The sequence below is a fragment of the Lepidochelys olivacea genome, assembly GCF_965140295.1.
Source record: "Lepidochelys olivacea isolate rLepOli2 genome assembly, chromosome: 1".
NCBI lineage: Eukaryota > Metazoa > Chordata > Testudines > Cheloniidae > Lepidochelys > Lepidochelys olivacea.
In genome coordinates, this window is record NC_140411.1 from 7,024,375 (window position 1) to 7,039,906 (window position 15,532).

General features: G+C 46.2%; 2 protein-coding genes across 2 annotated transcripts in view; one reads left to right on the forward strand and one right to left on the reverse strand.

Annotated features, from left to right (window-relative positions):
• LOC311513771 (olfactory receptor 51G2-like) overlaps positions 1-15,532 on the forward strand; it is a gene marked incomplete at both ends in the record, with an annotated part of 350,119 nt that overhangs the window by 8,181 nt on the left and 326,406 nt on the right. The gene's annotated exons all lie outside the window — the stretch shown is intronic.
• Positions 7,351-8,286, reverse strand: LOC311513466 (olfactory receptor 51G2-like; the record flags this gene model as incomplete). The annotated part of the gene is made up of 1 exon (XM_084615337.1): positions 7,351-8,286. One exon carries the CDS (start codon positions 8,284-8,286, stop codon positions 7,351-7,353), a length of 936 nt encoding a protein of 311 aa, XP_084471463.1.

Consider the following 15,532-nt stretch of genomic DNA (forward strand, 5'->3'; position numbering starts at 1 on the left):
GCTTCCGTGAGCTGCCGGAAGAAAGCCTCATCTACCTCATCCCCCTGGTCCGGTGGTCTATAGCAGACTCCCACCACTACATCACTCTTGTTGCACACACTTCTAAACTTAATCCAGAGACACTCAGGTTTTTCTGCAGTTTCGTACCGGAGCTCTGAGCAGTCATACTGCTCCCTTACATACAGTGCTACTCCCCCACCTTTTCTGCCCTGCCTGTCCTTCCTGAACAGTTTATAACCATCCATGACAGTACTCCAGTCATGTGAGTTATCCCACCAAGTCTCTGTTATTCCAATGACGTCATAGTTCCTTGACATCACCAGGACCTCCAGTTCTCCCTGCTTGTTTCCAAGGCTTTGTGCATTTGTATATAGGCACTTGAGATAACCTGTTGATCGTCCCTCATTCTCAGTATGAGGTAGGAGCCCTCCCCTCACAGACATTCCTGCCTGTGCTTCCTCCCGGTATCCCGCTTTCCCACTTACCTCAGGGCTTTGGTCTCCTTCCCCCGGTGAACCTAGTTTAAAGCCCTCCTCACTAGGTTAGCCAGCCTGCTGGCAAAGATGCTCTTCCCTCTCTTCATAAGATGGAGCCCGTCTCTGCCCAGCACTCCTCCTTCATGGAACACCATCCCATGGTCAAATAATCCAAAGCCTTCTCTCCGACACCACCTGCGTAGCCATTCGTTGACTTCCACGATTCGACGGTCCCTACCTAGGCCTTTTCCTTCCACGGGGACAATGGACGAGAACACCACTTGCGCCTCCAACTCCTTTATCCTTCTTCCTAGAGCCACACAGTCCGCAGTGATCCGCTCAAGGTCATTCTTGGCAGTATCATTGGTGCCCACGTGGAGAAGCAGGAAGGGGTAGCAATCCGAGGGCTTGATGAGTCTCGGCAGTCTCTCCGTCACATCGCGAATCTTAGCCCCTGGCAAGCAGCAGACTTCTCGGTTTTCCTGGTCAGGGCGGCAGATAGATGACTCAGTCCCCCGGAGGAGAGAGTCCCCGACCATGTAGCCATTGATCACTACCCGTTGAGCCCGACAATCTAGCCAACTTTCTACTCACCTTATAGTGCATTCATGCAGCCCATACTTCCTTAACTTGCTGACAAGAATACTGTGGGAGACTGTGTCAAAAGCTTTGCTAAAGTCAAGAAACAATACATCCACTGCTTTCCCTTCATCCACAGAACCAGTAATCTCATCATAGAAGGTGATTAGATTAGTCAGGCATTAATTCAGAAGACTGAATTAATGTGACCCCACAAAAGAGGCTCTTGTTTTAAGTATTCCAGGCTGAGAGTAAGTCATTGCAAGGATCTTAGAGGGAGGGGCAGGGTGGCTGCAGGTCTACATCAGGCCCCAAGGTGGCACTCTGTGATGGCCCACATCCGCAGGGACTTAGAATCATAGAATCATAGAATATCAGGGTTGGAAGGGACCCCAGAAGGTCATCTAGTCCAACCCCTTGCTCGAAGCAGGACCGATTCCCAGTTAAATCATCCCAGCCAGGGCTTTGTCAAGCCTGACCTTAAAAACCTCTAAGGAAGGAGATTCCACCACCTCCCTAGGTAACGCATTCCAGTGTTTCACCACCCTCTTAGTGAAAAAGTTTTTCCTAATATCCAATCTAAACCTCCCCCACTGCAACTTGAGACCATTACTCCTCGTTCTGTCATCTGCTACCATTGAGAACAGTCTAGAGCCATCCTCTTTGGAACCCCCTTTCAGGTAGTTGAAAGCAGCTATCAAATCCCCCCTCATTCTTCTCTTCTGCAGGCTAAACAATCCCAGCTCCCTCAGCCTCTCCTCATAACTCATGTGTTCCAGTCCCCTAATCATTTTTGTTGCCCTTCGCTGGACTCTCTCCAATTTATCCACATCCTTCTTGTAGTGTGGGGCCCAAAACTGGACACAGTACTCCAGATGAGGCCTCACCAATGTCGAATAGAGGGGGACGATCACGTCCCTCGATCTGCTCGCTATGCCCCTACTTATACATCCCAAAATGCCATTGGCCTTCTTGGCAACAAGGGCACACTGCTGACTCATATCCAGCTTCTCGTCTACTGTCACCCCTAGGTCCTTTTCCGCAGAACTGCTGCCTAGCCATTCGGTCCCTAGTCTGTAGCTGTGCATTGGGTTCTTCCGTCCTAAGTGCAGGACCCTGCACTTATCCTTATTGAACCTCATCAGATTTCTTTTGGCCCAATCCTCCAATTTGTCTATGTCCTTCTGTATCCTATCCCTCCCCTCCAGCATATCTACCACTCGTCCCAGTTGGCCAGAGTGTGTTGTGCTCTTGGAAGCCATTACCGCAGGGCGGAAGTAAGCCCAGCCCCCAGGCTGCTCTAAACTCTGCTGTGTCAATGGAAGAACAGGCCAGAGAATCAAACCCCTTTAACTGGCTCCTGGCCCTCCCCGCTCTCTACAGTGCAGCTGGGCCTGTCACAGCTTGGAAGGCTGGTCCTGTCGTCTAGGCACTGCTCTGCAATGCAAGATAACTCCACTGCAACTTAAGAGAGATGGGTTTGATTACCTGCCACGTGTAACCATGGACAAGCCACTGGCTGTCTCTGAGCCTCTGCACACGTGGATAATAGCTCTGTCCTGGCTCACAGAGGTGGCAGGAGGATAAATTCATTCAAGGTGCTCAGATAGCCCTGATCTTAGGGTCTCAGACTGTGTCAGAGTTCCATAGAGCAACACCTCTGACATTTGTCTATAAAAGGCCTCTTCTCACAGCCTCCTGTGACAGCTGGCTTCTGGGAAATCCCGTGACTCCAGCTCTTTGGTTTCTGTGGCAGATGTTGGGGTGCTCGGGGGTGACAGTGAGGTGTAGGTAGTGGATTTCTGAGGTTAGTGTTGGAATATCATGGGGATGCCGAGCATTTCAGCACAGTCACCGGACCAGTGTTTTCAAGCCCTTGAGGCTGAATGGGTCTAACTGATGAGCAACAGCCACAGGGCTGTTTTGTTTATTTACTAGGTAATCTACTTTGATCTGTTAGCTATCACTTATAATCACTTAAAAATCTATCTTTCTGTAGTTAAAAACCTTGTTTTATGTTTTATCATAACCAGTGTGTTTTGAGTGAAGTATCTAGGAAAATCTCAGCCCCGTAAATAAAGGATGTTGCATATCTTTCACACTTTGACTAGAAAGCAGCCTATATTAATGAACTTACGCTATAGAGAATCCTGTGCAGTGCAAAATGGAATAATTTTTGGTTTATACTCCAGCAATCTGCAAGGCAGGGGAACTGTGAACTTGGCTGTTGTCTCCTGCCTGTCTTTGAATGGCTTAGTTAAAGCACTCAGGCAGCTCAGCTGGGTGTATGACACCACCTGTTGTCATGTTGGGTGATAACAGGGCTTGGAGACACTGGCTGTGTCATCATCAAAGCAGCGTAAGATTGACCAGCCCAGCTGGAGGGCTAAGCAGCGTAGCAGTTCCCACAGCTCCCAGACTGCACCCCCTGGGTGACAACCTGTCACAACTGTTTGTGTTACTTAGCTTCCTGGGTTCATCAATAATCTCCATGGAGTCCAGTGAGATTAGTGATGAAGCCAGGAAGCTGAGTAGCACATACTGTCTCCTCAGCAACCCTGGAATCTCCATGGCACATACTAATAAGCAAAAACTTCCCTGTGCAAACCCCGCAACAGGGGGCAGATGTCCATAGCTATGCCAGGAAAAAAATTACCCTTTCCTGGCCCATTATGTCTGCCCCCTATGGTTCCCAACATTCTCTTAGCTTTTTTGACTGCCACTGTCCTCTGAAAACTGCAAACTGAGCAGATGTTTTCAGAGAACTATCCTCCATGGCTCCAAGATCTTTTTCTTGAGTGGTAACAGCTAATTTGGAACCATCATTTTGTATGTAGAGTTTGGATGATGTTTTCCAATGTGCAGTACTTTTCTTTTATCAACTCTGAGTTTCATTTGCCATTTTGTTGACCAGTCTGCTTTGGACTTAAGTATATTGAATAATTTTGTCTTGTCTGCCAGTTTTGCCACCTTATTGCTTACCCCTATTTCCAGATCATTTATGAATATCTGGAACAGCACTCGTCCCAGTACAGATCCCTGTGAGACACCACTGGTTACCTCTCTCCATTCTGAAAACTGACCATTTATTCCTACCCTTTGTTTCCTGTCTTTTAATCAGTTACTGATAAATGAGAGACCCTTTCTTCTGCAAATGCTTACTTTTCTTAAGAGACTTTGGTGAGGGACCAAAGGCTTTCTGAAAGTCCAAATACAGATCACCCTTGCCCACAGTTTTGTTGACCCGCTCAAAGAATTCTAATGATTTCCCTGTGCAAAAGGCATGTTGATTCTTCCCCAACAAATCATGTTCATGTGTGTGTCTAATAATTCTGGGTTTTTTTTACTATAATTTCAACCAATTTGCCTGGTACTGAAATTAGGATTACAGGCATGTAATTTCTGGTATCGCCTGTGGAGTCTTTTTAGAAATCAGCATCACCTTAGCTATTTCCCAAGCATCTGGTACAGAGGTTGATTGAAGTGACAGGTTACATACCACAGTTAGTAATTCTACTTTTTCATATTTGAGTTCCTTCAAAACTCTTGAGTGAATATCATCTGGTCCTGGTGACTTATTACTGTTTCATTTATCAGTTTGTTCTAAAACCTCTCTGAAGGGTTCTCACCCCCGGGGTACAGACTTGGAGCTGTTGGAATCACTGAGCCCCCTAACCATTCAGCTGGGCTGTCCTCTCTCATACTGCTCTACTTTTGACACAACAAATCTCTCCATGCCCCAGCATGACAGCAGGTGGTGCCACATACCCAGTTGAGATACCTGAGTCCTTTACCTAAGCCACTCCAGGAAAAACAGGACACAAGAGCCAATTTGCCAGCTCCCCAGATTACCTAGCTAATAAGCAAAATGCAAAATAAGCCTGACATGCTAGATAGATATGAATTAGCAATTTCTCACCCTGTCTGATGATACAAGCCATCCACCAAGTTTTCATATGCAAGCTAGAAATCCCTTTAGCCTGGGACCAGCACTTCCCCCAGTTCAGTCTTTGTTCCTCAGCTGTTTCCAGGAGTTCTCTTGTATGGGGAGTGAGGCCAAGAGATGATGTCATATCCCATCTTACCGAGTGGAAAAATACAGATACCAAAATGGAGTTTAGTGTTATGTGGTCTGGTCACATGCCCTTGCATTCCCTGCTGAGTCAAAGCGGCCATTTTCCATAGGTTGTCCTAAGTGTTCTCAGGAAGGCTCACCAGGTGGGGGATACGCTTCTCCTAGGGCCCATTGTTTCCACTAATGGCCCATGGCCCTGAATAAGCCCTTCACAACCTGCTGCCTAGACTGGAAGCATTTTGCCTAGTGGGTGTCACCCAGATGTAACTACATTTGAAATACAGATACATAGTCAAGATTCATATCTTAAGAGACAGAAGTGATACATGCACAAAGATAGGATCATAATATTCTGCAAATCACAACTTTTCCATGGACCCTCAAAATACTCATTTTGTACAAGATGCATTATGACTATATTGTAATCATATCATAATTATTAGGGCTACAATTATATCACAGAGGTCACAGAAGTCACAGAGTCCTTGACTTCCTGAGACCTCCACAACATTTTCTGCCCCAGGTCTGGACTGCTATCAGCAGGCAGCCCCACAGCTCACAGCCACTACTGTCTGCAGCCCCCCGCAGCTCCTAGCTACTGGGCAGCAGGGGACCCTGGAGATCCATGGGGCCCCCAGAGCACCCACTCACTGCAGGCACCTGGGGTCCCCCCTGAAGCCCAACCACAGTGGGCATTGCGGGAACAGCCCCTGGCAGCCCAGCTGTGGTAGGTGACCCCCTCAACAGCCCAGTTGCGGGGACCCTGCAGGAGCCCAGGTGCATCAGGTGCCAGGAGCTCCCTAAGCAGCCCAGCCAACAGGACAGGGATTGGATGCAGATTGGATCCCACAGCAGCCCAGCCTCATCTCTTCCTCGGAGGCTCGGCCCCCAGCTTGGCCAGACCCAGGCTGCGGGACGAGCATCCCAGGGAGCCCAGGTCACTGTGGGGAGTGCCATATTCTCCACCTTCCCTTGATGGCATGCCCTGGGGGTTGGGGACATGGGCTGGGGGTTGCTTTCGGGCCCCCTGGCCTTCCTGACCATGGCAGGTGAAACATCCGGGCTCCCTAGGCAGCTGTTACCATGGCCTGGCTCACGCCGGGGGGAGTGGTTTGAGCATCGGCCTGCTAAACCCAGGGTTGTGAGTTCAACCCTTGAGGGGGCCATTTAGCGATGTGGGGCAAATATTGGAGATTGGTCCTGCTTTGAGCAGGGGGTTAGACTAGATGACCTCCTGAGGTGCCTTCCAACTCTGATATTCTATGATTCTAAGCTTCCAGGCTGGCTAGGATCAGAGCCTTGGGAGAGGAAAAGGAGCAGGGGGTAGGGCCTCAGGGGGAAGAGGAAGGGCATGGGGAGTGCCAAAGCTGTTTTGTTTTTGCCTTTTGAAAAGGTGGTCACCCTACAGTGAATGGGCTGGGCTGGGATAGGAATTAGCCATGCCTCTGTGGGGAACCTGAGGTCATTTCCACCCCTTTGCATTGCTGGGACAGCACAAACGGAGGGGAGGAGGAGGGAATCTGGGTGAGAGTGTCTTGCCAGGACTCCTGTGTTTCAGATCCTCCCTCCCACTCTCAGCTCTGCTTTGCCTCGGTGAAGAGTGGGCTCAGCAGGTGTGTTGGGTGCAGAGCCATCAACGGGGGAGAGTCTGACTGAATGGCTTCTCCTGGGGATCCTGCATTAATCATGTCTCAGACATGACTCAGTTTTAAGCACCTGACTGAGGATGTGGGGGAAGGGTGGGTGTCCATGACCCCTGAATAGACCCTGTCAACAGCGGTTGCAGCACGGCTGGGTCATGCAGCACCCTGAGTGCTCAAGAAAGGCCAGGACTATGACTACAGAACAGGTTTGCAGCTTTTTTTTCATGGCTTGTGGATGTTTAACCAGAGATGGGACAATGTGACAGGCCAGGTATAATGGGAAACAAGATCCACACCACTTCTCTTAGTGATTGTATTTGAAGGAATTCTGAGATTGGAGCAACAACTGATATGGCCCTTTATTAGCCAAGATCCCACAGGTCCCCTGCTTCTCCACGAATATACTCACTTTGTAAATGTTGCTTCCTGCCTTGGTCTCCTTCCTCCACTGCACTGTCCTCCCTCACCAGCCCCTCTCCCATTCCTTCAGGCCTTAGAACCTGTCTGAACCTCTCTGTAGAGAGTGGAGATAGCAGCTCATGTCACCATTGCAGGAGCCGGGTGATGAACTGGCCCTTCACTTGACGAACACCCTTATTATCCTTGCACGAAGGTGTTTGCTTTTCACACTGTACACAATTGGATTCATCAGTGGTGGGACCAGCAGGTAGACATAGCCCAGGAGAATCTGAAAGAAGTGAGAAGAGCTGTTCCCAAATCTGTGTATCACAGAAAGACCAATCACTGGAATGTAGAAGATCAGGACAGCACAGACATGGGAGATGCAGGTGCTCAAGGCTCTGAGGCTCTCTGTGTGGGATGTGATGCTAAGCACTGTTTTGAGGATCATCACGTAAGATAGCAGGATGAGCAGTGAGTCCAGCCCCACCGTGGAGACTATTATGAACAAGCCATAGATACTGTTGACTGTGATGTCTGAACAAGCCAACTTCATGACCTCCTGGTGCAGGCAGTAGGAATGGGAAAGGACATTGGCTTGACAGTATCGGAACCGTTTCAGGAGAAAGGGGAGTGGGAATGCTAAGGCCACTGCTCTTAGCACAAGCACCAGTCCCATCTTGGCTATTCTCAGTGGGGTTAAGATGGAAACATATCTCAGAGGGTCACAGATGGCGATGAAGCGGTCAAAGGCCATCGACAAGAGCACAGAGGATTCAATGAATGAAAGAGAGTGGATGAAGAACAGCTGAGCAAAACATGCATCAGGGCTGATTTCCCTAGAGTTAAACAAGTATATGCCCAGTATCGTCGGTATGGTGGCTATGGATAAGCCAAGGTCCGTGACGGCCAACATGGAAAGGAAAATGTACATGGGCTCATGGAGGCTTGGTTCTGTTTTTATAATGAACAGAATGACCGAATTTCCTACTATGGAAATAACATACATTAAGCAGAAGGGGATAGAGATCCAGAGATGGACGTCTTCCTGCCCGGGTATCCCACTGAGAAGGAACACTGCAGAGCTGAATTTGGTGTCATTGACAGCTGACATAATGTACTGGGCAGGTCCGAGGAGTATTGAGCTTTCCTTCCTGAAAGGAAAAATAACAGGAGACTAGATTATATTGAACGAGACATCTTTCTTCTCTCAGTGCAAGTCTAAAGACTTCCAGGAGCTCAAGGAAGATCACCAAAACATAGTGCGGCAGAGCTCCAACCTTGCCCCCGTGGGTCCCATGCTTCCAGGCTGTTTATTATGTAGGCATATTCTTAATATTTGTAATTCTGCTTATAACATTTGTAATTCTCCTATTTGAAATAATTGTAAATCTGCAATATTGATTTGCAACTCCAGTTTATAATATTTGTAATTCTGTTTATAACATTTGTAATTCTACTATTTTCTGCTTATAACATTTGTAATTCTTCTATTTGAAATAATTGTAAATCTGCAATATTGATTTGCAACTCCCCATAACTGTTGCCGGTGTCTGTGTTAAAGTTTGCAAACCTTCAATTGACTGTAAGTACCTTGTGAGCCATTAATTAACCCTAAGCGGTACTTTGTGATTAAGATAGACACCTGCAAACCTAAACCACTCAATTGACTCTACTCTCTCTGAGTTGACAACTTTCTCTTGATTGTAATTGAGTTTGACGCTTATGAATGTAAACCACTCAATTAACCTTACTTTCTCAAATGGTTATGCTCAATTGACTCTACTCTGTAAACTGATACTTTGTAATGGAGATTGACATGTTTTCTTGTTATTGTAACAACAACCACGAAAAGCCGTTAATTGGAGCGGCGCTCATAGAAATATCACATAGAGACTCCCACCCTCCATAGTTTGTATCAGGAATGTTAAAAGAGGGGGAGTCTCAAATAAATAACACCTTTGTATGTTAAAAGAAAGTTAATACTGAAGGAATGTTAAGAGAAAGAGAGTCTCAAATAAATAACAATACTCGGTGAAATGATAAATGTGTTCTTATTAGAGTAAAGAATGTATGTGAATGAATGGTTGGTTTGGAATAATCGGGGAAGTGCCAGCCTAGGAATTCGGTATCAATCAGCCGAAGAAGGCACCAGGTGGAAACAACCAGAGAACCCCCGGAGGGCATACTGGGATCCACCCGACCAATTCAAAGGATGAAGAAAGCTGATGAGCACCTGACAGCCGTCCCGGAGCCGTCATGACTAACAATATGACAAAGCAGTTTCCATGGACTGGCATAGGAAGAAATTCCTATAAAAACAGACTCTAAGGACTGAGAACTTTGAGTCTCCGGTTCTGCCACTACTCTTCAGGAGCATCGGATGCTCATCTGACACAGACTCGGCTCCACTCTTGTGTACAGGCTACCTGGCCAGTACTCTGTCACGAGCAACTTCTAGGCTGGTAACTATAACCCTTATGCAGAACTGGTATGAATGAATGAATGAATATATATATATATATATATATATATATATATATATATATATATATATATATATATATATAGTTAAGTAAGGAATAAGCAATGATACAACAATGTGAGGTTTATATATATATATATATATATATATATATATATATATATATATATATATATCTTTTTATTATTATATTTACAATAAATGTGGCATTTTGCCTGGTCCCTTTAATAAGATCCTGCTGTTTCTTTTATTTTATTGGTATAACAATACTAGCTTCAGAGGCTCATCCATTTAATATTTTTACTTCGTTTGATTCTATGCTTTCTTTAACGTATAGTGCCACTACCCCACCGGCACGACCTGTTCTGTCCTTCCAATAGATTTTGTATTCTGGTATTATTGCGTCCCATTGATTATCCTCATTTCACTACGTTTCTGTGATGCCTGTTATATCAATAGCCTCATTTAATACGAAGCACTCTAGTTTCTGTGATTGCTATTATATCAATGTCCTCATTAAATACAAGCCACCCTAGTTCACCCATCTTAGTATTTAGACTTCTAGCATTTGTATATAAGCACTTAAAATTGTCACTTTTTAGCTTTCTGCTATTACGTGATGTAATTGAATGAGACTCTTTTTCATTTGACTATTTCTCATCAGATCCTACCTGTATTTTATCATCTTCCATCTTCTACTCACTAGGACATAGTGAATCTCCATTAATAGATCCCCTCCTAATGGATGTCTCTGTCCAAACCATGTGCTCCTCCGCAGCGGCCAGCTTTCCCCCAGCCCTTACTTTAAAAACTACTCTACAAACTTTTTAATGTTAAGTGCCAGCAATCTGGTTCCATTTTGGTCTGACACAGTTTAGCCATTCTTATGTTCTTATGTGCTGAATATAAGTGTTAGAAATGGCTTCTGGTTTGTTACCAGGAGACCGTATCATGCATCTGTTCACTGAACAAAGAATTAATAGCACAAACTCATTGCAAACAGTATGTGCAGTACTTCTCAAATACATGTAAACCCAATCTTTCCTCTCTGATCTTCTTTCAGAGATGATTTCTCAGGTTAGAGTGGGACTTAAAAAGTAACATCTGTCATCTGGATTTGTTCAGAACCCTGCATCTCAGCCATCAGCCAACCACTTGTCAGCAATCAAAAGTCTAGGAGCTCCTCTGTCCCTGGGTTAATTAATAGCTGACTGGTTCTCCTCAGGTTCTGTTCTGTCAGTCTGAAGCCTGTACCCGGAGTGGTAACAGGCACTGGGATCAGTACATGAAATATTCATTCTTTGGGCTCTCAGTCTCTAATACAGTGATTGTCAACATTTTTTTCATTTGTAGAGCCCTAATAAATTTTGAATGGAGGTGTGAATACCTTTGGAAATGTTAGGCATTGTCCGCAGACCCCCATGGGCCACAGACCACAGGTTGAAATCCACTGGTCTAGTAAAGTGGCAATTCTTCAACAAAAAAATCTTCAAAAACAGACTCCAATGAGAGACTGCTGAATTGGAATTAATTTGAAAACTGGATACAATTAACTTAGGCTTGAATAAAGACTGGGAGTGGATGTGTCATTACACAAAGTAAAACTATTTCCTCATGTTTATCCCCCCACCCGCCCACTGTTCCTCACATGTTCTTGTCAACTGCTGGAAATGGCCCACCTTGATTATCGCTACAAAAGGTTCCCTCCCACCCCCGGCTCTCCTGCTGGTAATAGCTCACTTTACCTGATCACTCTTGTTACATTCTGTATGGTAACATCCATTGTTTCATGTTCTCTGTGTATATAAAATCTCCCCACTGTATTTTCCATGGGATGCATCCGATGAAGTGAGCTGTAGCTCACGAAAGCTTATGCTCAAATAAATTTGTTAGTCTGTCAGGTGCCACAAGTCCTCCTTTTCTTTTTGTGAATACAGAATAACACAGCTGCTACTCTGAAACCTACATAGTAACCACAGCACCTGTTATTCAGCCATGTTGAGGGTCTGCAGGACGTGTATTTCAAAGTCAAATGCATGTGAAATTTCATTTCCAACATGAAAGTAGTCTATTGCTTTCTGGCTGGCTGTCCTGTATTCATGAAATCCGTAGCACCCGAGAAAGGTATTGGGACAGGCATGGAGCTGAGTTGCCATAAAGAATGTGTATGTTAAACACAGTTCTTGGGATGTTTTCTGTAGAGCTGTATTGGGTTAACTACTGTAGTGTTTATGTTATGGCTACATTCGGTGAAACCAGTGTGGCTCTTCTCAGTTTAACAGCAGGCTGACGGAAAAGAAGCAGGAAGGGAAGCAACAGCTCAAGAAAAGCCATCTCTCAATAGGCACTTCAAGGAGGTTGAGAGACAACACTAGAGCTATAAACTGGGAAGAGCCTATTCCCAGGCTCCAGCCACAGCACATAGCTTGTTTTGCCAGCACTGGGAGTCTGTCCAGAGGTGGGGCAGCTGTTGCTGAGAAGCTCTTCAGAATAACACGGACAGACACCGCTGGGGAAGTCTGAAAGTGCATGGCCTGCCTGGGCCCCTGTCTGAAAACCCTTATTCTCCCATGTTACACTTTATTCCTGCTGTTTAGATTAAACACTATTTTGGTTCACGGAGGCTGGCTGGTCACTCATCCCACCACTAGTCACAGGCTCACAAAGGGAAGAACCACAGGTGCCGAACCCACTCAGACCTGCTCTTCAAGCACAGTCAACCATGACTGTGCTGTAGCCAGAGCCCAGTCTGAGGGTGGGAGGATCGCGGGATTCCACCCCATGAGAGATAAGGCTACAAGGCCTGACATGTGGTACTCATTGACCAGAGAGGGGGCAGAGATGCCAGTAGCCCTGTAATTTTGAGGTGTCTCTACAGGGCATAAGTCCTGGAGCCCTCAGCCAGTCAGGAAACAGAAATATGCCCTATCGGACTTGTTACTACAGAGCAATGCAGCTCTGAATTCCTGCACTCACAATTGTCCATGACAATAAAACCTTTGAAACTGCATTTGCTGATTAAATTTCCAGGAGAAAATAAACTTGATGCAATTTGGGAACTAGTCACTGATATTTTGTGGGGTGTCCTCTTGCTCAGCCCCTGGCAGGATCGGGCCCAGAGCACACAGCAACTCTAGAAATGGGACCCCTGGAGAAATCCTGACTCGGGGCATCGGGATTTTAACATTAGAACCCCGCTTTGAATGTCAGATTTCTGTGTAGCTGGAATAATTCACCATGGAGCATGGGGGGGAGGGGATCCGTATATGTAACGGAGGGGATCCCATGCTACCCTAGCGCTAACTGACCTCCAGCCCCTTCACTGAGTCACCCCGAGAGCCCAGCTGTGTCCTCTGCCACTGCACAGAACATCTGGCAATGGAAACAGCTTCCAGCCTTTACCCTTCACTTCACATTTTAAAGATAGTGAAACCTGCCAACGTACCCAGTTCCTGGTAGGCATGCAGATGCTGACACCAGAGGTCTTCACCCTAAACGACACGGAGTCATCAGAGAGATTGCACTGGCAGCAGGCAGTATCTGTTCAGATAGGGATGTGACTGTCTTTATGAAGCATGCCAGCACATTCCCTTGGGGGCCACTTGGCCATAAGGGAACCTCAGCTGATTAGTTTAATGTGCACCAGCTTTAATCCTTGGTTCATTCTAGTACGGGAAAAACTTCCTAACTGTCAACGTAGTTAAGTGATGGAATAAATCACCCATGGAGGTCAGGGTGGTTAATGACTGGAATAAATTGCCTAGGGAGGTTGTGGAGTCCCCGTCATTGGAAATTTTTAAGAGCAGTTTAGACAAAGACCTGTCAGGGATGGTCTAGATAATATTTAGTCCTGCTATGAGCACAGGGGTCTGGATTCAATGACCTCTACAAGTCTCTTCCAGTCCTATAATTCTCCCAGAGGAATAAGCAAGGGGCCCCAGGATCCAGGGATCTCCATAGTCAGGCACAGACCTCAGCTATCCACTTGTAGGTAGGCCCAGCCACCCACAAATCTGTGGGCCTCCACAACTTCTCTAGGACCCTCTCCAGCTCCCGGCTAACACAGGTTAATCAGAGATGTGCTACCAGAGCCTGTCACAGTAGCTACTACCCACCTTCATAGACATGGGAAGGCTGGTTAGAGTAGCTGATGGGCACAATACATCACCCATAGCCTGGCAGGGATGTTTCGACCTTCCCATACTCAGAATGCAGCCATAGACTCCGTCAGTGCAACCTTAATTTATGTAATGAGGAACAGGCAGATAAAAACCTCCAATTTCTCTTGGGGATCCAGGTAGTTGCAGCTGAGCAGCATCATGGCATAAGAACATAAGAACTAAGAACGGCCATACTGGGACAGACCAAAAGTCCATCTAGTCCAGTTTTCTGTCTTCTTACAATGGCCAATGCCAGGTGACCCAGAGGGAATGAACAGAACAAGTAATCATCAAGTGATCCATCCTCTGTCACAATTCCCAGCTTCTGACAGAGAGCGGCTAGGGACACCACCCCTGCACATCCTGGCTAATAGCCATTGATGGACCTATACTCCATGAACTATCTAGTTATTTTTTGAGTCCTGTTATACTCTTGGCCTTCACAACATCCTCTGGCAAGAAGTTCCACAGGTTGACTGTGCATTGTGTGAAAAAACAGCTGGCAGCTGAGCTTTCAGAGAAAAATGATCCATTTTCTATGAAAACTCGCTGGAAAAAAAAAAGGATGAAAAAGAAACATTTTAGTTTGGGCCAACATTTCTCATGGGGGAGGCGAAGAAAGTGTATTTTCCAGCCCAGCTCTAGCTCAAACCATGGGCCTCTATCACTCATGCTACAGGACCATACCCCTAGGTGACAATACTAGCCCCCATCAGCCTCCCTCACAGAGCAGCCCCTGGACATCTGCTAGTGTGTCTCTATGCCAGCTCTATATCAGAGGGATCCCCTGGAAATGGCTTCTCTGCAGCAGTCCATCCATCAATGGCACAATTGAAGAACATAATAACTGCCATATTGGATCAGGCCAATGATTCATCTAGCCCAGTGTCCTGTCTTCTGACACTGCCCATGTAAATACTTCAGAGGGAATGAACAGAACAGGGCAATTATTCAGCCATCCATCACCAGTCATCAGCTGTCAGATTCTGGCAGTCAGAGGTTTACAGACACCCAGAGCCTGGGCTGCATCCCTGACCATATTGGCTAATAGCCATTGATGGACTTATCCTCCATGAAGTTATCAAATTCTGTTTTGGACCCAGTTATACTTTTGGCCTTCACAACATCCCTTAGCAATAAGTCCCACAGGCTGACTGTGCATTCTGTGAAAAAGAACTTCCTTCTGTTTGTTTTTTTTTTAAACCTGCTGTCTAGTAACTTCATTGGGTGAGCCCTGGTTCTTGTGAAGGGGTAAATAACACTTCCTGTTTCACTGTCTTCACTCCACCCATGAATCTATAGACTTCTATCATGTCCCCCCTTAGTGGTCTTTTTTCCAAGCTGAACGGTCCCAGTCTTATTAATCCCTCTTCATATGGAAGATGTTCCATACCCCTAAAGATTTTTCTTGCCTTTCTCTTTACTTTTTCCAGTTCAAATATGTATATTTTGAGATGGGGCAAACAGAACTATGTGCAGTATTCAAGGTGTGGGTATACCAGGGATCTATACAGAGGCAACATGATATTTTCTCTCTTGTTACCTGTACCTTTCCTAATGATTCCCAACATGGGCAGCAGGCGGAGCCCACATTTGGGGATGCTATCCCCCATGGCCTCACCCCCTTTACCCAAGGCACAATCCCCCCACCCCTGCAGCCAGAGCGCAAAGCTCCCCCCCCATCCTAGAGAAGCCCAGAGCCTCCCGAGCCCCCT